Below are 24,478 nucleotides of genomic sequence, written 5' to 3' on the forward strand. Positions count from 1 at the left end.
CTCTCCAAAACAGCTATTTTCCTGCAGAATTTCAGTATCCACATAGATTCGTCTTCCCATAAGAATCTTGTTTTTAATGTTTGAATTGGTAGAAAATAGTGAAGTTTTCAGTACTATTGTCTACCAACTTAATTTGAAACACAGTGTTTTGATGAAGGAAAAAAGTTAATATTGGAACATACTGTGAATTAACCAAGTTCTTATTTTCAGAGTACCCGAGTGATGTGGACTCCTCCTCTTCGTGAAAGCTTCTCGTATCCATTCCTTGTGGTTCAGATGCTATTACTAACATATATTCTCAGGTAGTGTCTATTGTTTTCATCAGTTAAATATTACTCGGTAAACCAAAATCACTATAATAGGCTGTTAATTTATACAATCCAATGGTATATTACTACTGTGTCAACAATCAGGTTAATCTGTATAGAGGACCTTCCTGAAGCTGCTTATTTGTCTCTTCTTTCAATCTAAATCAGAGTACTGGTGTATTCAGGGCAATCCTAGGTATCTCTACAAACAAACAAACAAAAACCTTCCTACTTGTAGTAAACAGTGTAGATGATAAATTTCAAGTTTGTTCCCAATCACAGAGGTGAAAAAATAATACATGGTCAGTTGCTTGGACATGCTGTTAATAGCATTAGAGTGTTTTCTTCTGTTGACTCAGTGGACCTCTTTGAATGACACTATAAGCTAGGTTTTCATAGGAAGACTGGCTTATCACTCACAAGCAGCATGCTGATACATGCTGCCCACTCACTCCTGGCTCATGAGATCATTGTTGTGTGAACATAAGCTTAGGTTCCTTTCTGATCTATTTCTCTGCTAGCAAATCGAAACATACATCCTTTATTTCTTCTCTGCTTTTTTTGGTGGTGGTGGTGGTGGTGATGATGATGGTGGGGGGAACAAATCAAAGAGGGAGCTGAGACCTTGTCCTGAGATACTACTCATAACTGATAAGCCAGGGTTCTTGCATATCTCTGATATATACTGTCATTCGAGCTAGACTAGTGTTTTTGTAATGATGATTTATAATTTACATGCACGTAAGACACTTCTGTATTTTTCTTTTGTGCAACATAACTTCTTGGTGTCTTGAATTGCATAACTTCTATATATAGCTGAGCTGACACAACTGGTCTCGGTATTGGTGTTGGAGTCGCCCAGGCTTATAGTCCTAGGTGACCTCAGCATCCCTCTTGAGGCCAGTTTAACAAATCTAACGGGTGGAGTTCGTGAGTTCGTGGCTTCTATGACAAACATGGGCCTAACCCAATTAGTCTCTGGGCCTACACATTGTGCAGGTCTTACCCTTGATGTGGTCTTTAGTACGGAAAAGGCATATCCGTGTGTGGAGGTAGTTAATATTCCCGCATTGTCATGGACACATCATTTCCTGGTCAAGGTTGGACTGAAAGCCACTATTCTCCCCGTTGGGGATGGAGGACCTTTTAGAATGGTCCACCCTCCAAGGCTGATGGAATCTCTTAGATTCCAGAAAACCCTAGAGAGTTTAATGGTTGATAATGCCGGTGATTCTGTCAAAGCCTTAGTTAATACCTGGAATAGTGATCTCGCCAGGGCTTTAGACACAATTAGTCTCAAGCATCCTTTCCAACCTGCTTCAAACCACAATAATAATAATAATAATAATAATAATAATAATAATAATAATAATAGGATTTATTTATATGCAGCCCAATCACTGGGAATCCGGGCAGCTTACAGCAGAGGGGATAATAGATGGTTCTCTGCCCTCAGGCTTACAATCTAAAAAGACACGACACAAAAGGAGAAGGGAATGGGGGGGGGGGAAGGGGATCAGGTCCAGCATTCTTCTCTCCCTCTGAGGCCTGGACCAAGGCAGATGGACTGGAGGGAGGGTTCTTTTTCTTAATCGAGGCTGGATAACTACTAGCATCACTAGCGAAAAACTCAACTCTTATCTGACAAGACACGCCATAGGGATTTTCCTGATTCCTATGGGGTCGCAATAGATGCAGAGAAGAAATCTTTTTCTGCACGTATTGTGTCTGCGAAGTCTTGTCTAGCAGAGCTGTTCAGCATGGTAAGGGAACTAATGTAGATGACAGCCAGCCAGAACCCTTTATCAGAACCAACTATAGCCTGCTGTGATACATTAAACAACATCTTAAAAGAGGCAGTGGTAAAACTTCTGTTGAAAATGTCCTCCCAAGACCCCCGGATAAAAACAATTACAGGCCGGTCTCTCTTTTACCGTTCCTGAGCAAAGTGATCAAGAGGGTTGTGGCCATTCAACTCCAAGCAGTCTTGAATGAAACGGATTATCTAGATCCATTTCAAACCAGCTTTAGGGCAGGATATAGAGTTGAGAGTGCTATGGTCACCTTAGTCAATGATCTCCGTCTCGGTGTCAACAGGGGAAGTGTGTTCCTCTTGGTGCATTTGGACCTCTCAGCAGCCTTCGATACCATCGACCATGGTATCCTCCTGAAACGCTTGGGAACTTTAGGAATTGGGGGCACTGCATTGCAGTGGCTTCGTTCCTATCTCTCAGGCAGATTCCAGATCATGATGCTTGAAGACAGTTGCTCTTCTAAAAGGGAGCTAGGATCTGGTGTCCCTCATGGCGCCATTCTGTCTCCAATGCTATTCAATATTTACATGCAACCACTGGATGAGATCATCCAGAGACATGGAGTAGGGTGTTATCAGTATGCTGACACCCAAATATGTTTCTCCATGTCTTGGACTGCTGCAGTGACTAAGGATGGCATCTCTCCTCTGAATGAATATCTTAAAGGCGGTAATGGACTGGATGAGGAAAAACAGATTAAAACTGAATCCTAACAAGACAGAGGTACTCACTGTAGGGACACCTAATCCCAGAATGGAGATATGACCACCAGTTCTGGATGGGTCACACTTCCCCTGAAGGACTATGTCCACAGCCTGGGGGTACTCCTGGACTCGTCACCCCAGTTGTCAGCACAGATAGATGTGACAGCCAGGAGTACCTGCTATCAGCTTCGCCTGGAGCTGGGGGACCTAGCAATTATGATACATGCACTGGTAACCTCTCGACTTGACTTCTGCAGTGCACTCTTCTTGGGGCTACCCTTGTGCCAAGTTAGGAAACTCCAGTAAGTGCAAAATATGGCAGCCAGACTAGTCGTCAGTAAATCCAGAGCTGAACATATAACACCAGTTTTAAAATCTCTTCATTGGCTGCCAGTTAGTTTCCAGGCGCAGTACAAGGTGTTGGTTATAAGTTTTAAAGCCCTACATGGCTTGAGTCCAGATTACTTGCGGGAATGCCTTCCTTCATACAATCCACCCCACACACTCAGGTCCTCTGGGAAGAACTTGATATAGCCAAGGAAGACTAGGCTAGCTGTGGTAACCCAGAGGGCCTTCTCATCTGCCATTCCTAGGCTATGGAATGACCTGCTGGAGGAAATCCATCACATTACCACTCTTGAAGCCTTTAAGAAGTTCGTTAAGACGGATTTCTGCCAGCAGGCCTTTCCAGATTAGCCTCCCCTCCACTGATATTGATGGTTCCTGTCTGCCCTAAGAAAATAATATAATAATAATATAATCCGCCCTGCACACTTAGAACATCCGGGAAGAACCTGTTGCAAATACCATCTTCCAGATATGTCTCCACATCCCAGAGGGCTTTCTCTGTAGCAGCCCCGCGGATCTGGAATAGTCTTCCTGAGGAGCTCCGTTTTATGACCCCCCCTGGAATCATTTAAAAAGATTCCTCTTTCTCTTTTGCCAAGCCTTCCCCTCTGTAGAATGAATAGTATTTTCAACGCGATTGATTCCCTGCCTTACCCTGCTGTATGTTGTCTATAGAGTTTGTAGAATTTTATATTGAAGTTTATTTATCCTGTTTTTATGAGATTGTGTAATGGTTTTTAATTAGTCTGTAACCCTGCTTCGATCCAATGGGAGAGGCAGGGAAACACAAATAAAATTTATTATTATTATTATTATTATTATTATTAAAATGTCTCACCTCTAGTAAATTTAATCTGATCTAATTTTAATTAGTATTTTATATTGTTGCTGTTTTATTTTTATCCTGTTTTTAAGGTGGAGAGGGGATTGGGGTAGGGGGATTATCTAGAGCTGAGTTTTACTGTATTATGCATTTTATTGTTATTTTTGTGCTTTGTAACCCACTTCGATCCATAGGGAGAGGCAGGATATAAATAAGAAAAATTATTAATGATTTTTATATATAAATTTCTAAATTATTGTCCAGTTTTGATTTTCTGTGCCAGTGATGATTCACTTAATTAATAGGATTTATCCAAAGCTTCATAAGTATTTTTTAAAAAACAGCTGTGACTATTTTAAGTGAAAATTTAGCATGGAACACTTGTTTTTTAATGCTCTTTGTATAAATGAGCAGCCTTATTACTGTTGAACTTACTGTTCTTTTATTCTTTTCCCCAAGGACTCAGAATGTTAATAGAGGAAGCCTGATTGCACTATCTGTTTCTAATGTTTTTTTCATGCTTCCATGGCAGTTTGCTCAGTTTGTTCTTCTAACGCAGGTAAAATAATAAATTATAATTATACAATTGTAAAGTTGTGTCCCAATTTTTCCAGTAAAAATAGGCAGTGCATAGCAGCACAAAATGTATACACATATTTGACTATTGTGTGTTTTACTAGTTCCCTCCATTTAAACTCTACTGCTTCCAAAATAGTTTCCCAAGCTGCTTACAGGTTTCATTACAAAACCAAATTAAAGCTTCTCTAGTGACACAGAATGTATTGCATAATAGTTTTGTATCAAGATGATTTTCTTAATCTTATTCTCTGCAGAATATACTTTCAATTATTTTGTTCTTTTCAATTGCAGGTTCTATCAGTTTTTGGTATATATATTTTAGGATTCATCGAGTCATCCAAACTACAGAACATACTTCTTGCGCATATGGTAATGCTTAGTATAAGTGTAGTTTATGCTTAGGGGCAAACCTGATTCCAAAACATATGTTTGATCATGTACTTATTGAATTTATAATAATAATAATAATAATAAAATTTTATTTCTATACCGCTATTCCAGCGATCACAGCGGTGTACATCAAAGAGTAAGACAATTGAAACATTAGCATGAAATAATACAAAGTTAATAATTAAGAACAGTAAAAAAAAACAAACCAAAAAAAAAAAAACCCCTAAACTAACAACACCCTATACAAGTGACTGTGTAGAATGGAATACACAAAAACATTGCCACGGGGAAAAGAATGACCAGAAGGCTCAGTGGGGGAAAGGCTGGCGGAACAAAAAGGTCTTCAAGTTTTTCTTGAAAGCATCGAGGGAGGTGGAAGTACGGAGCTCATTGGGGAGAGAGTTCCAGAGCTGAGGGGCTGAAATAGAAAAAGCCCTCTGAGCTGATACATATCGAGCGTCTGGAACTCTTAAAAGATGTCTTTCACCCGACCTGAGAGTGCGGGGCGGATTGTATGGGGAGAGGCGGTCCTCCAAGTACCCTGGGCCCAAGCCATTTAGGGCTTTATAGGTGATAACCAACACCTTGTATTCGGCCCGGAAGCGAATAGGCAGCCAATGGAGATCTTTTAGGACTGGTGTTATACGGTTGGCCCTGGAACATCCAGTAACCAGCCGAGCAGCCATATTCTGCACTAATTGAAGCTTCCGGGTTTGGTACAAGGGTTGCCCCATGTAAAGCGCATTACAGAAATCTAATCGAGAGGTTACCAGAGCATGTATAACGGTTTCAAGGTCCCCCCGGCCAAGGAAGGGTCGCAGTTGGCGTATCAGCCGAAGCTGATAACAGGTGCTCCTGACCGCCGCATCCACCTGAGCAGTAAGGTGAAGCGATGAGTCCAGAAGCACCCCCAAACTGCGAACAGAGTCCTTCACAGGAAGCGTGACCCCATTTAGGACAGGTGGAAAAATTTCCTTACCCAGACCAGGAGAGCCAATCACCAGTACTTCTGTTTTCTCTGGATTCAGGCTGAGTCTGTTTTCCCTCATCCAGCCCATTACCGACTCCAAGCAAGCATTAAGAGGAGAGATGCCATCCTTAGTTACTGCATCAGACCGAGACATAGAGAAAACTATTTGGGTGTCATCAGCGTACTGATAACACCGCGCCCCGTGTCTCCGGATGATCTCTCCCAGCGGCTTCATGTAAATGTTAAAAAGCATAGGGGACAAAATTGCTCCCTGAGGGACCCCAAATGTCAGGGCCTTCCTATCGGAGCGACAGTCCCCCAGCTCCACCATCTGGAATCTGCCCGAGAGGTAGGAACGGAACCACTGCAAAGCAGAGCCCCCGATACCCAACTCCCTCAGGCGACCCAGAAGGATACCATGGTCGATGGTATCGAAGGCCGCTGAAATGTCCAAGAGCACTAACAGGGACACGCTCCCCCTGTCCATACCCAGACGGAGATCATCAACTAAGGCGACCATAGCAGTCTCAACTCCATAGCCTGCCCGGAAGCCGGTTTGAAATGGGTCCAGATAATCCGTCTCATCCAAGATCCCTTGAAGCTGAAAGGCAACTGCCCTCTCGATCACCTTCCCTAAAAATGGCAGCAGCGAGACAGGCCGATAATTGTTCCGAATTAGGGGGTCAAGGGAGGGCTTTTTCAACAAAGGTTTAACAATGGCCGTCTTCAAAGTTGATGGAAACTGCCCATCCCTGAAGGATGTATTGATAATACGGTGCAACATATTAGTCACAACCGTTCCCCCTTGAGCTGTCAGCCATGAAGGACAGGGATCGAGAGAGCAAGTCGTCTTCCTAACACTTCGAAGAATCTTGTCCACATCCTCAGTACAGACAGAGTTGGTTGGTTGGTTGGTTTTAGGAGAGTCATATCCTTGTTTTTGACTAAATAATCTTGAAGGTGACCTGCCTCAGAGTATGGCTTTATACACACAGCAAAAATAATCCAGTTTGACATTGCTTTAACTGCCATGGAATTGTAATTTTGTAAGACATTTAGCCATCTCTGTGAGAGACTTCTGTTACAGACTACAGTTCCCAGAATTGCATAGCACTGAGCCATGGCAGTTAAAGTGATTTCAAACTGGATTATGATCTGTTTAAGTGTAGATAAGAAACAGAGAGAGAAAGAGAGATACCCTGTATCCACGAAACACAGGAATCCTTAGTTCCTTACATACTGGAAGCAGTCAGTGTGTCTTTTTTGGGGAACTGACAAAGTTTACTCAATCCTTTTTGGCAATTTAGTTGGTCCTATTATTATGATAATACAAGTTTTCTCCCCTACAAAACAGAAGTTTGATTAGCTGTACATTTTTAATTTGAACTGTCATCATGATATACACCTAGTAAGAAAGAATTCTTAAGGAGTTTTTCAAGGTTTATATTTGTAAAATTTCTATAAGGGTATGGTCTTTGAATAAGAATGAATGTAGCTGTCTAGTTAGCTGTTCTAACTGCAGTTTTTAAAGTATATTAAGGAGTCTGTTTTTAAATGTTTTTGGAGGTATATTTAATGTTTTAGGGGTTTTTTATCCATCGTGCATTGCTGTGGTGGGTTGAAAGGCAATAGGTAAACATTTTAAATAAAATAACTAGCCTCACTGAACCCAGTTTAGGCATGAATATAGTTGCAGTGTGATAGTGCAATCCATATAAGCTTTCTCAGAAATCAGGCTCATTAAATTCTAGAAAGGCATAACCTGTATAGGATTGTACCCTAAGCCTGTCACATGAAACTATTTAAAAAAAACTTTTATTGACCCAATACAGACAGGCCAAAACAAAGCTGCTTCAGGTCACTTTGGAGATATGCTGTTTAAATGATGCATGTGTACTAAGAGTCTGGAAGCCACACCAAACCCATGATCCAGTCCTAAGGATTGGAGTGCAGCTTTGGCGCAGCTTCCAGACTCTTAGTACACATGCATCATTCAAACAGCATACCTCCAAAGTGACCTGAAGCAGCTTTATTTTGGCTTGTCTGTATGGGGCCATTGTCATGTATGTCAGTGTTCAATATGAATGTGGTGTGATGGAAAGTAAAATATGACAAAGGATAAGTCTCCTATGGTACACTTGAAATTATGGAGTGCTCTAATTTTTTTTTATTCTGAGGGGGGGTTAGTAAAAAAAACCTATATACTAGGAAGCTAGATTATTTGATGAGTATTTGGAGACTGAATAAAGTTTCAAGATAGCACTTTCTGTGTTTTATTGTTTACCATAACGTGGTCCTTTGAGGCTCTCTATAACTCTTGTGACTTCCATTGTTACCTCAATCATTTAACTGAGATCTGTCCATATGTTTATATTTCTTTAGGCATCACTTGCAGTATGCTTTGTCCTTATGTTTGGAAACTCTATGTTGCTGACATCCTATTATGCTGCCTCTTTGATAGTTTGTCAGGTAAGTTAGTTTTGTTTCACATGACTAAACGACTGCAATAATTTTCAAGGTATCTAAACTGCCATCTTTTAGAGCAAGAATCTCCCCAAGTGGTTTATACTTGAAAACTAGCTTCATGTTTATACAGACCATTGTTTTATGGATGGTTGATTCCTAATGTGTGATTATTATGATTATAGTGAGAGCATTATGATTCCACAAGTACAGTTCACTTACAATGCTTCTACTCTGTGACCCACTGATCTTTCTTTACCCACCAGTTCCTGATTCATTGTAACGACCCTGTCCATTATGGAATTTTGCTCACCTTGCCCTACTTCCCTCCTTGGAAGTTCCAGTGTTTCAGCTTGTAAAAATTTGCTTTGAGGATGAACACATTTTGTAATTTGAATAGCAATATGGTACTGTTCATTCTATCCTGATTTTCTATTCCTCAAGACCCTTCATATCTGCAATAACAGGCAGTAATTCAATATAGGCCAAAACACATTGAAAAAATGAAGAAAGGGTGCCTGATTGTGTTCCTTCTTCCTGTTGGGGCCAGTGCCAGCTGATAGCTGGAAGGAAGCAGGGTCTCAGATAGAATTTTATCCAGCTCTCCCTCTAGGAGAGCCTTTGCCAATGTCTAGTGAATGCATAGACTTCCTTGTGAGCATATCTGTTCTTGGAGGAAATACTGGTTACATAGTAAGTCTGTTCATCATAATGACAATCATGAATTGGAAAGAATGTTTTGCTCTCAGGAACATTATAGCTTGTGTCAGACAGTATTCCTTCTTCTAGATTAGATTGAACTCTTTTTTGGGCTAGTATGCTTGACATTTTAAGAAAATGCCATGAGCGTCTTAAGATCCATTCCAGTTAATTTTTTCTCCATCTTTCAGGATCATCCCTGCTTCCCACCACTTTCACTGCCTGTCCCTCATACACTTTCATACTCAAAAGCCACACAGACCCAACTGCTCTTTGTAGCATTCCCCCGTTCAGTCCTGAACTTCCTACTTCCTTTCTCCACCTTCTTGGGTCTCTCCATTTTTTTTTGTCTTATGCCAAGTTATCACCAGCTCCCCCCAGGTCATCTAAGCCCTTCCTCAGTTGCCCTGCTGCCATCTCCAAGCCTCCCTGCTTAGCAGGAAGCAGCAAAGGAAGTCATCCATTTATTTATTTATTTATTTATTGGTAATGTGAATGCTTGAGTCCAGCTATCTGTCATCTATTTTTCCAAAAATGTCACTTGTTACATGAATTGCCAGAAGCCACTTGGGGTTAAAACTGGTAGGCAACTAGAGACAAATGCTTCCATTTGAAAGTGCCCCAGACCACTCATTAAATAAATAAATAAATAAATAAATAAATAAATAAATCAGTAGGATATTTTTCAGGCTGAACGGGAGGTGTCTTGGAAATCAGTGGGAAGCTGACACTTTTGTACATTATGTTGCCTGTCTTCAAACCATGGGCAATTCTCAAGCTCAGTACATAATGATGCTCAGAATTAATTTTAGGACCTTCTGAGAGTTGTGTGTTTTCCGAAGAAGATATTCTTTTCTTTAATTAGTGATAAATCAATGTACATGTTTATATAATGTTTCATTACTCTTCCATATGAAAAGCAAATATGATTGGCTGAACTGGAGGAAGAATGCAAGTAGTAGAACTTCAGGAATTAAGCAGTTGGAGAATGGTGCACTGTAGTTTAAGATTTATAACTTACTGTTATGGATGAGCATTTATTTGTCTTAGGTTAATGTGCTTAAAATGCCTTTTGCTTCCATCTTTTCCTCTGGATATTGCTTTTCCACACTACACAAATGGTCTCTGTTCAGTAGGGTAGGCAACATCTTAGATCTTGCTCAATTGCCATTCAAATTATTTACTGTCTAGGTAATGAAATATTAGAAATGAATGGCAGGTGATCTAAACATATGTTCTGCAATAAGTCTATTTGATGAATACCTATAATGTATAAAATGTTGGATTCAAGAAACTACTAACTTCATTTACAAATAATGTGTATTACTGTTTCATGCTTCTGGAATACAGTTTAGGAAAATACTGTATAAATGCTATGAATTAGTAGTACTAATAGAACAAATTCATTATTTTAGGGTATTCTTGAAATCGGTCCCAGATATCTGAAAACGTATAGCAACATTTTTCCTCTGTGGGTAAGGACTGAAATTTTACTTTATAAATACCATTAGATATCTGTGGATGACAGAAAGAAAAACTGTAAGATAATGAACCTTCAAATGACGTATTAACATTAAACCAGTAATAAAGGCCCGGTATAGACGAGCCCTTTGCTACGTGCCCATGATGTGCTAGGGTTTCTCGGGGGCGGGGTGTGCACACACCCCACAACCCTAGCACATCATGGGCACCCCGCAGCTGCATGGCACCATCCAGATGGTGTGCGCAGCAAATACGTGCCAGCAGCGCAGCGTCCAAACAGCGCTGCGCCGCTGGCAAGTCATCACACCATTGCTGTCACTTTCTTGCTGCACAGAAGCGCCACACAATTTGTTTGCTACAGCGCTGCTGCAGAGCAAGGAGAGGCGCCTCCTCTGCACCACGCCAAAGTTAGTCTAATTCAGGATGGGCAGCTGCCAGGGAATGTGGAGATGTTTTTTTTTTCCCCTTTCATGGCCCCTGTCCTGCTTGGCTGTGTCTTGAATGTTTTTAAAAATACATTTTTAAAAGACTTTAGCCCCACCCCCTGGTGGCAGAGGCATAGTTTCACCACATTTTTGCCCCTTTAGGCTGTTTAGCACTTTTAAAAAATTTCTATTTCAGGAAAGGCCCCTTCTGAGCTTGAAGGGAAAAGGCCAAAGATGTGGAATTGCCCCCTCCCACTCCTAGAAGATGAGAGAATTTGTTACATTTCCCCCCCAGTGGTGATGCTGTGATGACCTGGCAGCCTCAAAATAGTTGTGGGGTGCACTTTCCCAAACCAATCTAAGTAAATTGCATATCACAACTCATATCACTCATATCATATCATGATTAAATACATTTTCTGCAGAAAAAATTGTTAATCTAAACAAAATACTGTGAATACTACTGGTAGAATAAAAAATCTTGTTTTCCTCATTCCTGTCATTTGGTTTTTCTGGCATGCAGCAATGAGGACTGCAGGGAGGAGGGGAGGGTTTGTCATGACCAAATACAGACCAACCTTCCATCTTTCCATCCTAACAGTGGATAGACTCAAATGTTTAATATAATCCTGTAGCACTGTGATCCCCCCCCCCCCCCCATGTTGGATGCCTCTTGCAATAAATGCTGAGTGCTCATGCTCTGTTACATCTAACGTATGTCCATTTGATAGGCCATTGAAGGATCTTCTTGCCTCGTTGGGACAATTACCCTGAAGTACTTGTTGTGTCTGATATTGGGAATAACTGATGATGTAAGTAATAGGTTCATTGTAACATATGTTTGTTGTTGGGTCCTTTTGTTTGATTTCTCTGTCATGTAACTATTTCTTTTTTAAACTATACTTTATTTAGTTGGTAATCCTAATCCTCCCCTTTGTTTAGCATCACAGAGGACTTTATATTTAATTCTCAATTTCTTCTCCTGCCAAGTAAATTGATCATTATGTATAAATTCCACTAACATTATCTTCAATCTTTCCATCAAAATCAATGTAAAAACTTGCAATCATTATTTAACGAAGAAATAGGCCTATAATTCTTAGTCAAAGTTAAATCTTGCCCCTTGCTCTGCTGCCTTGTACTGGTGGAGACTCACAGGTGCAACTGTGTGGCTGATCAAAGGGGCGGCCATCCAGTGGGATGACATCTGGGCAGCAGGTGATTGCTGATGTTGTGTTTGTGCGATGGTGCACATGGATTTTGAGGAGATAATCAAAAAATTATCCAGTGGTGCAGCTTAATACTGTGCCATGTGGTCAGGCTGTGCACATTTGGGCTGTCTTGCGAGAAACCGGTGCAGACACTGGGGTTTTTGGAAAAAGCAGGTTCGAACCACTTTTTCCTGCTCGTCTGTTACACCTCTTAATTTAATTTACACAAATAATGAAATATTTTCTTTGGGGAGTTAATCCTTCTTACATTTCAGGTGATGCATTTCAGATTTGTTGTTAGGTCATTAATATTTCTAAGTCAATATTTGTCTCTCCTTTCTCTTCTTCCTCTTCTTCCTTGTTACTTCCATCGTCTGATTTCTGTCTTAAGTCATCTCTGTATCCTCTTCTTTTTCTCTTCCATCATATTCTTATAGCAATAGTAAGTACATTTCTATACTGCTTATCAGTGCACTTAAGTACTCCCTAAGTGGTTTACTATGTGTAAGCCAACTGTCTCTATCAAGTTGGATACTTATTTTAGCAACCTTGGAAGGAGGTCAGGCTGAGTTGACCCTGAACCCCTGTCTGGGATTGAACTCACAACTTTGTGGTTTATAAGTTAGTGGCTGCCATAAAGGCATTTAACCACTGCGACACAAGAGCTCTTCAGAAACTATTTTATTTTTTTCATGTATTTCTTAAGAAACTCTGGTTTTTGTACTGTATTCACAAAAACCATCTTCACTTGAAAATCAAGCAAAGATTCTCTCTAGTTTATCCAGTCTAAATAGAATAATGTTTGGTTTTGTCAAGAAACTTCCTTTTTCTTAGAATCCAAGCTAGAATCTCCTGTCTTAATTCTATTTTGATAATGTTGCTGTAAAACATCATCATGTATTACTTTCTTGACAACTTGTTAACAACTTGAGAAATATCACTTCTTGTGAAAGGTTTCTCTGTTTTGCCAGTATATAATTAATTACGTATGCATTGAGATTGTTCACACTGACAAAAAAAAAGCAGTTTAATCCCATTTCAAGTTTATATGATGCATGAAGCTTGGCTGAAGCAACGTTTGGAGGCAAAAAACGAGAGCAAAATAAAGCCATTTTGCTTCATTCTAATATGCACTTTATTGCACTGACGTATAAACAGCACAATGCAAGTGCAGGAATGCGAGACAGCCCAAGTAGGTTAAGCAAGTGGTCTGGAGCATGTGCCCTGGGTGTAGTGAGATGCAGCCACTGGCACCATCGCGTGTCAAATGGTGCTTTTCTTTCGTTGTGCTTATAGGCTTATGAGTGGCCAAATGCACCATTGAGCTATCGCACCAGCAAATCGTTACACACCCCATGAAGCGAAATACGACAAACAGGGCAGGTTGCCAATAATGCAATGGTTGTAATAAAGCGTACACAAACTGGCCAGTCCAACAGAGGGCTAAGGGGGGGAAGGGGCATGTATGGTGGGGCCTCAATGATTGTGCTTTGCCAATGTGTCGCTGGGCACACTAATGCACTATGCAGGCGGACTATTGTTCATGTGACTGTATGGCTGGTCACGGGGCATCCAGTGGGATGGCAGCTGAGAGGGAAAAGGGAAGTAATTGGCAGTCACAAGTGATGGTGCACATGCACGGGAGGAGATGAAAATAATAAGCAGCGTGGCTTGACGCTGCATGGTGTGGACTCCCCGTAGGTGTTTTGCCCACCTTGGGAGTGGACCATATGGATACCAGGGGTTCCAGCTGAATTGGGAAAATCCAGGAATGGTCCAGTTTTTCCTCTCTGTCTAATCAGTCCCCTTGTCTGTTTCCATCTTTAATTCTGCATTATACCTAAGCCTGAATTTTACCCAGCCAGAGATAGTTGGTGATTTAGCAACCAAAACTGAGGAATGCTATTTATGCTATTTGAGCATTCATAACTAAAACTTGTTCTAGAAACTAGCAAGCTATAAAACTGGTCCTTAATGGGAGTGCCTCCATATCCAATGAAAATCAAACACTAAATGTTCAGTCCAGTGACCACAAGTTTGAAGAATATCAGTGTTGTGTTTATTTAGCTTCATTCTACTGGGCTTTGTCCCCCACTTTCTCTTAACAGTTCAGCATGGTGAAACACCACAAAAACGTAGGCTTTGTCTTTCGTAAAATACAGATTTCTGAGCATGTAATTTGAGATCAGTTACTTCAATCATCATCTTCATGTACTTTGTGGTTTCCACTAGGCATGTCATGAATCATATTGACAGGAAACTGTAACATATCCCTCATCTGTAACTTAATGTTTATTGTATTGAATGCAAATCACCTTGTTATTTAAAACTACTGCTCTTTGTCCACAATTTTGTATTTTTTGTTCTTAAAAGTGAATTTAGTCCATATAACATAATCCAAAATTGTGTACCTTTCTCTCTTTACATATATATAGATATAGATATATACTAAAAGATTGTTTCAATGTAATTTCTTACTAGGCTCATATAAGCAATCTGCTAAAATCAAAACTCACTAGTTACAGAGATTTTCATACGTCGATGTACACCTGTGCTGTGGAGTTTGATTTCATGGAAAAAGAGGTAATGAACTTCCATTAATAATAAAAAGAACATTCTTTCATTTTGTTATCCAATTTTGTGGTTTCACTAGATGAGTGGAAAATAATTTGTGGCTGTTTTGTTATATAAACAAAAATACAAAATTCTTAACACTGCCCAGTAACACTGGTTACTTATTGGCACAGTAAAAATGCTCTCTATCTTGAATAGTTTAACAGAATGATTGGAAAACAGATTTATTTAAGTTCTTACCATTCACTGTATGTTATGTTCTTAAGCAGTGAGAATAAGCTCTGAATTAGTGGAAAATATAATTCAGATTAGTAATAAAATAGTTATAGCAACGTGAAGAAAAATATTAATATGTTTTGTACTTTGGGTTTAAGCTTTTGAGTTTGCCTTCATCTGTCAATGATGACTCGTGATGATAATTTCTGGCAAGTCCTTGTGAAAATGTTCCAACTTACTACACTAAGAAAAACTTGTTAAAACTCATTTTCCCAGTTTTTTGCTTGATGGCTATTTCTGCTTGAGGTTATTTTAAGCCTAATAGTCTACATATCCAATTACAATATAAGAATTGTGCATGGATCTTTCCAAACAAAGGAGCATATTTAACCACTTCCACTGCTTTCTATTACCATATTTTGTTCTACTAGGGGCCTCTCTGATGAAAAAAAAATGTACCAAGTAGCATTTCAGATGGTTAAGGGCATGATCAAAAATCAAAGGTATATAGGGAATTCAGAGAATTCCACTGGGATCAGTAGAACTCTGTCTTCTATTGCCCCCTCTTCACCATTTCTAGGGATATGAGAGCACAATACCTATTTTTCTCAGTTTGCCCATAAGAAGGGAAGTGTGAAAGTCTATCTTTATTTACAGGTAGGCTGAAAGAGCAATCTAATACCTTTGGTTTTAGCCCCTTGCGCCAGCCTAATTGCGGTAGGAGTCCGTAAGATTCCAATCTGTTAAGACTATTGACTCTCCAGTCTCCCATCAGTTTTCTTTCTACTGCCTAGCTAACTGAATTTCTTTTTTTCCTCTTCCTCTATGATTATTTCTTAATTTATATCATTTAAATTCAGCAATTTAAGATAACTACTTAGTAGGGCATGGTTTCAGCTGATAGAGAATTGATTAAAAAGAAGCATTAGCAGATTGATTCCCAAACTGGCAAGGATTCTCACTTGTCTTCTGAGAAAAGAAAGCAACAGATGGAAGGCAACATTTCTTTAAATAACTCCTCCAAGTCTGTGAGTATGCAGGTCTTGTAGGGAGAGGAAAATAATCAGGATGACATGAAAGGTCAGTTGACCAATATTAACAATTCCTCAGATGCAGTTTCAGAGTTGGTATTGAAGAAAATACTCATAACTTCAAGTGAAAGTGAATCTGAGGGCTGTCCAGCAGTGTTGCCAATTCTGGGAAATTTCCCAGAAACAGCAGCAAGAGGTCGTGGGAGAATCTGGTTTAGGACACACAGTTAAAATAAAGAAAGGGAGATGTAGGAATGAAATAAAGATTACCTCAATGTCAGGAAATTCTCCTCATGCTGGTAAGTGTTCTGTGGAACTCACAAACACAAGTACAATTTCCAGTTGTCATTTTGAAAATGCAAATTCCAGCCAGAGAGATGGAGCAAAATCCAGCAATCTGAGCATCCAATTAGGGTCACCCCTTTCAGTGGCTGATACATCAGCTATGACTGAATCAAAGGCAGCATGCTGTGGAGGGAAACAGAGTGCAGATTCAACCACAAAAATTAAAATACACACAAAGGGGTGATAGAGAGCTCTTGTAACATTATTGAGACTAACTGGAAAAAAAATGATGTTGGCAGCATGAGCTTTTGTCGACTTCAGTCTACTTCCTCAGATGCTTTTGGTGGAGTGGAAACCAGGGACAGACATATATATGCCATAGGTATGTGAGAATGTCAATTCAGATTCAAAATCCTTTGTGCATGTAAATGAAGTAGCAAGTGCAGTTTTAACTATAGTCGTTTGTGAACAAAGACACAGCCATTGGGTATGAAAATGAGGTAGCAAGACCAGTTTGACCTTGGAAACTAGCCTGTACGTGGTGACAATAGTTGAGTGTAGGATGCCCCCATGAGGATGGGGTCAAATATTGTTGAAATGTGCTTAGTGAGCTAGGAAGCCATTGTCCCTGTTCAATCCATTGCTGAAGAACTGTAGATTATGGTTCAATTCCAATTTTGCTGTTTCTCTTTCCAATCTGCCTTTGTATAGTCCCCCTTCCCTTATGCAGGGGATCCATTCTGGACTCCCATGCATAAGGGGAATTCTGCATATGCTCGAGCCCCATTTAAATGAATGGGGCTAGTGCATGTGGCCGCGGTGCACGCGCACCACAGGCGCACACACCATTACCCCTTATGGGGCACTCTGCCCCTCTTCCCAGCGCAGCTTTCAGCATATGCTAAAAGCCGCGTAAGATGCACCTGCGTATGATGCCGCCGCACTGTAATTCTTTTATTCACGGACCGCTGTTCTGAGGTCTGAGATGGAATGCCCAGCCCAGGGAGATTAAAATATTCTGCCATTGGTTTTTGTGTATTCCCTCTCCTAATGTCTGGTTTATGTCCATTTATCCTCTGGCGCAGGGACTGGCCTGTTAGCTCAATGTAGAGTGCTGATGGTCATTGATGGCATAAATCACATTGGAGGATGAGCACGTGAAGGTCCCTCTAATAATTGTGGGTGATGCCATTAGGTCTTGTCATGACGTTTCCTGGATGAATGTGTAGGCAGAGTTGGCATCTTAGTTTTTGGCAGGGCTTAGTACCTCTGTCCTCATCTATGTCGTGTGTCTTCCTGTGGGTGAGTGCCTGTTTGAGGCTTGGAGGTTGTCTGTAGGCAAATAAAGGTCTGCCACCAAGAGCCCTTGAAAGGGTGGCATCAATGTAGTTCATTGAGGATGAGTTCTTCCCGTTGAGAGCTGTATGTGACCACAAGTGGGATTCTATCATTTTCTCTCTTCAATCTGTTCTATAATAGATCAGTCCTGGGTACAAGTCTTGCCTTGTTTGTTTGTTTGTTTGTTTGTTTACTTCATGTGGTAGATATTGTCGTTTGATGAATACTCCGTTTGGAGGGAAACTGTTATTTGTCCAGAAAGAATTAGAAAAGGTTTTGATGGATGGAAAATATTAAAACCAGATCCTTCCAATGAGTCAGAGATTTGGAGAAGATACCGATAGTGGGCAGACTTCTTTTGTTTCATTCATTTGTGGAATTTGGTAGCTTCAGATAGTTGAGTCCTGGAGGTAGTGACATCAGGGTACAGCATTCAGTTCAACAAGAGACTGAAGAAAATATTTCTTTCATATACAATATAAAAGGATAATAGGAGGAAGTCCAGAAGGAGAGTTGTCATGAGTGGAAATAGTGGCAATAGAAGTTACTCAGAGCCAGATATTCAAGGGGGGTTATTTTTCACACTGTCCAAACACTATTTAGATTTCAGGTCCTTGATCTGAAATTCCTCAGTGGGTTTGTGCAATACAGGAAGTTCAAAATGGAGAGTTTATAAACAATTTTGAACAGCTTAGAACAAGGGGGCTACTTGTTGTCAATAAACTTGTAAGAAATGTACTTTCATGTTATGATAGAGCATCAATGCAGATAGTTCCTCAGGTTCGAATACAACAGCCATCACTATCAGTTCAGGATACTTCCTTTCATTGGGTCCCAGGGCTTTTACCAAAATGTTCATTCTAATAGTAGCCAACTTCAGATAGCAGAAGATTTAACACCATTTTGGTAAAGGCAGGCAGCAGTATGAAGGTGGAATTAGATCTAAGGAGGATGTTACAGTGTCTGGAGCACCATGGATTCATGTTAAATTACAAGAAGAGTCATCTTCTTGACCACAAGCCTTACTCCTTTTGGAGCACAAATAGATACAGTGAGAGGCTCTGTGTTCATTTTGGAGGAAATGAAAACTAAAATAAAGATAGTGATGGAGCTTCTTTGAAAGGAGGAGACAGATTTGATATTTCTAGTGAGAGTACTTTTGGACCTCAGCAATACAAATAGTACCGTGGACCAAATTTCATACAAGGGCCCAGTACAGACGGGCAGAAAGTGCCATCATAGGGCCAAAATTAGGGTTCAGGAGTACACAGCAACCGCATGCTCCCGAATCTTAGTGCACCCTGGTGGTGCCATCATGGCAGCCTCGCATCCACACGGGGGCCACACAGCATCCAGATGCCGCTGACAAGTGGTGTCATGGCAGCGCCCTTTCCTGTTTGTGGCGCTGCAAAAAAGAAGCTGCTCTGGGCAGCTTCTTTTTGGCAGCACGTCGGTGCTGCAGTGTGCGGCTGCTGCAGCACCGACTCAGGACAAAGACGGGCAACATGGAGCTGCCCATCTGTCGAGCCCCAAGGGCTCTTAAACTATTCCCGAGACTTCATCAAATCTCAATAATAAAAAAAGAAACACTTCAATCTAATTTGACTCATCAAGTGTTAAGGGGTTTGAGGTGGTAGATAAGAGACAAATCACTGATACATTGCAATTCCTTTCTTCCATTAGAGAAAATAAAGTTGACAACAGACATGAGACTTTATGAATTCGGGGTGGGTGGTGCTATTGCAGGAACAATGGTCAGAAATGGAGAAGACCTCAACTAATAAATGAGTCCAAGAATATTTTGCCATAGTGGTAGTTTATTTAAAGGGGACATTGAAACTGAGCACAGGTTATTTGAACAGGTACAAAATATCAGGTGAGTGGAGCCTGAGTGGACAAATATTCCTGGAACTGTAGGCAAAGCTTGGAACATTTGTGATAGATTTAATTCGCCTCTGGAAAAAATTCAAAACTAAACAGATTTCCCCCCATAGATGGAGGTTTATGTGCCAAGAATCACAATGACAATGATTTATCAATTCCATGGCTGAAAGGTCTGCTCTATGCATTTCCATCATTATCTATAATTCAAAGGATTTAGCCAAGATCAAGTTAGGGAAAGCTCAAGTGGTGCTAATAGTATTTTTACTGGCCTCACAGACCATAGTTTCCAATGCTGATGAGTATGTCAATAGAGAGACCATGATATTTACCACAAGTGTATGATTTGTCATGCCAGGGTCCAATTCTCTATCCCAATCCAACCTTCATGTGAAAAAAATATTTAAGGGGCATCTTTGAAGGGTCCACTAATGGTACATAGATTCCATTTGTGGGATTTGAGTCTCGTATTCAGTATGCTAACCACACTGCCAATTGAGGCACTAAGGGAGGCATAATTTTCTGAGCATTTTCTTTCTTTCAAAGTACAGTCGGCCCTTCTTATACACGGATTTTTTATACACGGATTCAAGCATACACGGTTTGAAAATGTTCAAAAAAAGTATACCTTGATTTTCCATTTTTTATAAGGGGCACCATTTTGCTATGTCATTATATTTAATGGGACTTGAGCATACATGGATTTTGTTATACATGGGGGATCTTGGAACCATACCCCAGCGTATAACAAGGGTCCACTGTAGTGTTATTTGTAGCAGTTACATTGGGTAAAAGGGTTTCCAAGCTATCTTCATTGTTCTTCAATCCAAATCTTTACAAGTTTGAAAAAGAAAAGCTGTAAATTATAGATCCATTATTTGTGCCAAAGCCATTATGGTTGAGAGCTGGGTCTTAAACTCTAGAATTGCCAGCTTTTTGCCTGAATCTGGTTCACTCATTAGGGAGAAAAAATAGCATTCATTGGATGCTAAAAGAGCTGTAAAAGTGTATATTCAGAGGACAAAATGGTTTAGGAGATCAGAAGCCTTATTTGTCTCTTTTTATCCCAGAACAGTGGGCCATAAAGCATCTAAACAAATGTTTTTACAGTGGATAAACAGTTGTATTCATGGCATGCTGCAGTCTTGGAATTTTTACATAGTCATAGCAAACATGAATACAACTTTTTATACATTATAAAACATTTGTTTAGATGCTTTATGGCCCACTGTTCTGGGATAAAAAGAGACAAATAAGGCTTCTGATCTCCTTCAATCTTTCTGAGAATTTGAGGTTGATAGCTACTTTGAATTCTATGATGGCTGAAGGAGCAACGCACCCTGGGGTATATATGTATTTTAGAAAATTGCTTTTAGTCTGTTCTTTTCTGTTCACTGTTTCCTCTCCATTTAGCAAGGCTATGACATCAAATTGATGGGACAGAGGGGGTGTCAATGGTCCTTATGGATTATCATTTTAAAGACTCATGCCTCGGTTAGGCTGGTACTGTAGCCAAGGGTCCGTAGGGGAATTTTATTATGTTGTTATTAGTCCAAATATTGCAAGAGGGGGCTGGCTACCAGAGCCCACCGAAATCGCCCTCCCGATATGTATACGGAGTAGACCAGGGGATTCCAATAAATAAAGCTGAGACGGATATTAATAACTAGATGTCTAATGTATTGAAATAGGGGAAAACACATACGATTCACTGGCATACACACACACATACAAGGCTCAGGAAAATTAGGGTTGGAAAATGGGAACAGATTTCAGGCATTACTAATGGAGATGCTTACCAGAATGTAGATTCCCTCCGGGAAGCGAATGGGGTGATGGACAGTGAGACAAGCCTGCTCCGCAACCTGGGTTTGAGCAGAAATGTCGGCTACCAAAACAGTGGTCCGACTGAGGTGGAGTAAGTAGACCTTGTAAATGGCGCACTGAGCAGCCAAAGTGGGGACTTTTTATAGGCCAAATCTGGCCTGGGGCAAAGAGGCTGGCTTGGCCGAAACAAAAGTGTTTAAAGATTTTCTTTTCACCTGGATGTCTGCTTTAGATAGTATAAAGGGCTTATGCCACTCGGACAATAGGTTCGAGGAGGAGGTTGATAGCTTCAGGGAAGGCAATCCCTTCACTCTTCCCAGCCTTGAGATAATCCCTTCATGCGACTTCCCTGGACCCTCTGAGATGTTAATATGGGAAATCCCTTAGGGGAGGTGTACATGTCCTCTCGCTTTGCCAGTAATGGCGGACAGGCTAGGAGTCTGGCCAGGGGTCATCCAAGGGTTATCATGGATTCCAAAATTTATATAAAACAGCATGGGTAACAGTACAAGAGGTAATCCCACAGGTAGTGGATTGCTCATAGTAGGTATCAACCTCTCATTTATTTATTGAGTGTAAGGGAGGTTGTGATGCAGCTTTGAAACTGTAAGGGCTGAAGCAATGTGGAAACTGAGGTTGACAACGTGTTGTAAAATAGGATATTTTCCAGTATTACTTAGTTAGTATTCACGAATCTTAATTTCAACCATGAACCTACAGTATTTCAGAGCTCAGTTAGCTGGGCATGAAATAAGAATTCAAATAACCTCCTTGGGCTTCCTGCATAAACTGAATGGCCTTGAAGAGGTACAGCATTCTGCTCCCTTCTTCTTATATACAGTTAGAAATGCATGAAATATTATGTGGCATAATTTCCCCACAATCTTTTTTTTAAATGTCGCAAGCCCACATTGTCCCCAATATGCAGCCACACTACCATTGGGGACAATTACCTCCTTATTTTAGAGAGATAAAATTGGGGACAATTACCTCCTTATTTTAGAGAGATAAAATTACTGTAATGAAATCCTTAATGTTTCTTTTTTAATAACACAGTAATTGTTCCCACATTTTTGTGCTCATGTGCATGTCTGTGAGAGAGATATTATTATAACTGAAATCTTAAACACCCTGTTGAAAATTAAATTGCATCCAAAATAAAAGGAAGCAAGGAAACAAACTAGTTATGCCTTGGCCATCTTTATATTTTAAACATCTCTTACTTCATTGTTAACAACATTCTGTGGTCTGAGCTCCTTGGGATCAAGCTAGACATTGCATTAAATAAAAGCATAATTTCACTGTTAGACCTCTCTGATGTCTAGTGGAACTTGGAAAGCTACATTCCACATTTTTTCAGCAGTGGCAGCTAGAGATATGGATCTGGACTAGGGCAAACAAGAACATTCTGATATCATGACAGAAGGCAAACTCTTCCAAATCATGAGAAAGATGGGGCAAGCATAAACTGCTTACTGTTTTTGGCACTAATGCATATTTTAGTGTAACATTTCATTGGTCCTGATGGTCCTGATAATATAATCGTGGGCATAAGAATACATCTAATTCTTTACACCAGTCTTTCCAATCTGGTCTTTCTAACATTCTGGGCTAGAATCTGTTTAGCACAACTAATGGACAAGGAAGACTGAAGTTTTTATTAAAGGCATTAGGGACACCAGGTTGAGGAAGGCTGTTTTAAACAGGTCAAATGCCTGCAAAGCAAGATTTTATCTTTGTTTTTTTAAATCTTTTTCAATAGCAATAGCAGCTTCATTTCTATACCGCTTCATATTGCACTAAGCAGTCTCTAAGTGGTTTACAGTTGTAAACTAATTGCCTCCAACAAACTGGGTACTCATTTTAGTGACCTCGCAATGATGCTAGACTGAGTCAGCTTGGATTGAATTCGCAATCTTATGATTTGTGAGTGAGTGGCTGCAGTACTCTCATTTAATCCTTGAGCCACCAGGGCTGTTTTTCAATCAATATTTATCAGTCAGGAATAGATCACAAGCCTGTTTACCTTTCATCTCACTTTATCACACAGCCACCTGTGACATTTTCATGATATCCAATCCTTCTGTTTGTGTCAGAATAAAACAAATACGTGTAATACTCTGATATTTCAAAATAAAACAACATGCTTTGTGGATGTGCTGTGCCTTAATAATGCTTACATGTTTTACAAACTTCTCCTTCAGTGTTTCTTAAGTTATCTGTTGTGGAGAACCAAAAGGGTTTTCTCCCCATGTGTCATGGAATAGAGCCTGAGCCAGTGGTTCTTGGACCAGTCTAGAAATCATCAGTTTGAGTAGCATTCTAGTACAGTATTACAGTATATAGGGGAGAGATGTTTCATAAGCAGAAAAAGGGATGAGCGAAGCACTTTTCTGATGAAGAAAATGTAAAATAGGAGAAAATAGTGGTTTTTCAATGTGGCTTAAAATTAAAATCAATTTAAACAGTGTAGAACAGTTTAAAATTTAAAATAATAAATAGACTAAAACATGGAACTATGTAACAGAACAAGTTAAAACTGTTTATAAACCATGTGCATGTATAGCTTTGGGTGAAAACATTATGCCTCAAAAGCTTTAATAAAAAATTTCTTTGATATGCAAGTGTTTATTTTCTCAGAAGAAAGCTGCAATTTTATTGGAAAGTTTCTATATATAAAATTTGGCATCTTTTTAAAAATTTGCATTTCAGACTCCAGTAAGGTACCTGAAGACCTTGTTGCTTCCTGTTGTTCTGGCTGTTTTTGTGGCAATTGTTGTGAAGGTACACCATTGTTGTTGTTGTTTAAGATAGCTTATATTTAGTATGAATTTTATGTTTTAAAAAGTAAGTTATAGCATATTGAATACGGTTCTAGTTAAAGTGACACCTAAAAATGAAAATTTTCCATGTTCAGAGCTGGACTACAAATTCCTTAAAAATAAGCTTCTGTGTTACCAGTGGACCATCAGACCTATTCTTGCAGCAAATGATAGTGCGTGTAGTAAAAACCCTGCTTCACTAGCCAGTTGAGGCTGTAGCCAAAACCAGACCATTCTAATTTAAAAAAAAATTAAACGGTTAGCGTGGCACCTCATTGAATCAATCAG

The 24,478-nt window shown here is 40.0% G+C and overlaps 1 protein-coding gene across 2 annotated transcripts in view; it reads left to right on the forward strand.

Annotated features, from left to right (window-relative positions):
- LOC149309521 (protein C-mannosyl-transferase DPY19L1-like) overlaps nt 1–24,478 on the forward strand; it is a 72,281-nt gene that overhangs the window by 33,267 nt on the left and 14,536 nt on the right. For both annotated transcript variants that reach the window (XM_089532604.1, XM_089532605.1), the window contains exons 9-16: nt 211–302; nt 4,457–4,556; nt 4,868–4,945; nt 8,319–8,405; nt 10,514–10,573; nt 11,737–11,817; nt 14,698–14,799; nt 24,081–24,152. In XM_089532604.1, coding sequence (XP_089388730.1) covers nt 211–302; nt 4,457–4,556; nt 4,868–4,945; nt 8,319–8,405; nt 10,514–10,573; nt 11,737–11,817; nt 14,698–14,799; nt 24,081–24,152 — 672 coding nt within the window. The remainder of the gene's footprint in view (nt 1–210; nt 303–4,456; nt 4,557–4,867; nt 4,946–8,318; nt 8,406–10,513; nt 10,574–11,736; nt 11,818–14,697; nt 14,800–24,080; nt 24,153–24,478) is intronic.

Source organism: Sceloporus occidentalis, unplaced genomic scaffold (genome assembly GCF_023333645.1).
Source record: "Sceloporus occidentalis isolate IW3139 unplaced genomic scaffold, rSceOcc1.0.p SCAF_7, whole genome shotgun sequence".
NCBI classification, from domain to species: domain Eukaryota; kingdom Metazoa; phylum Chordata; class Lepidosauria; order Squamata; family Phrynosomatidae; genus Sceloporus; species Sceloporus occidentalis.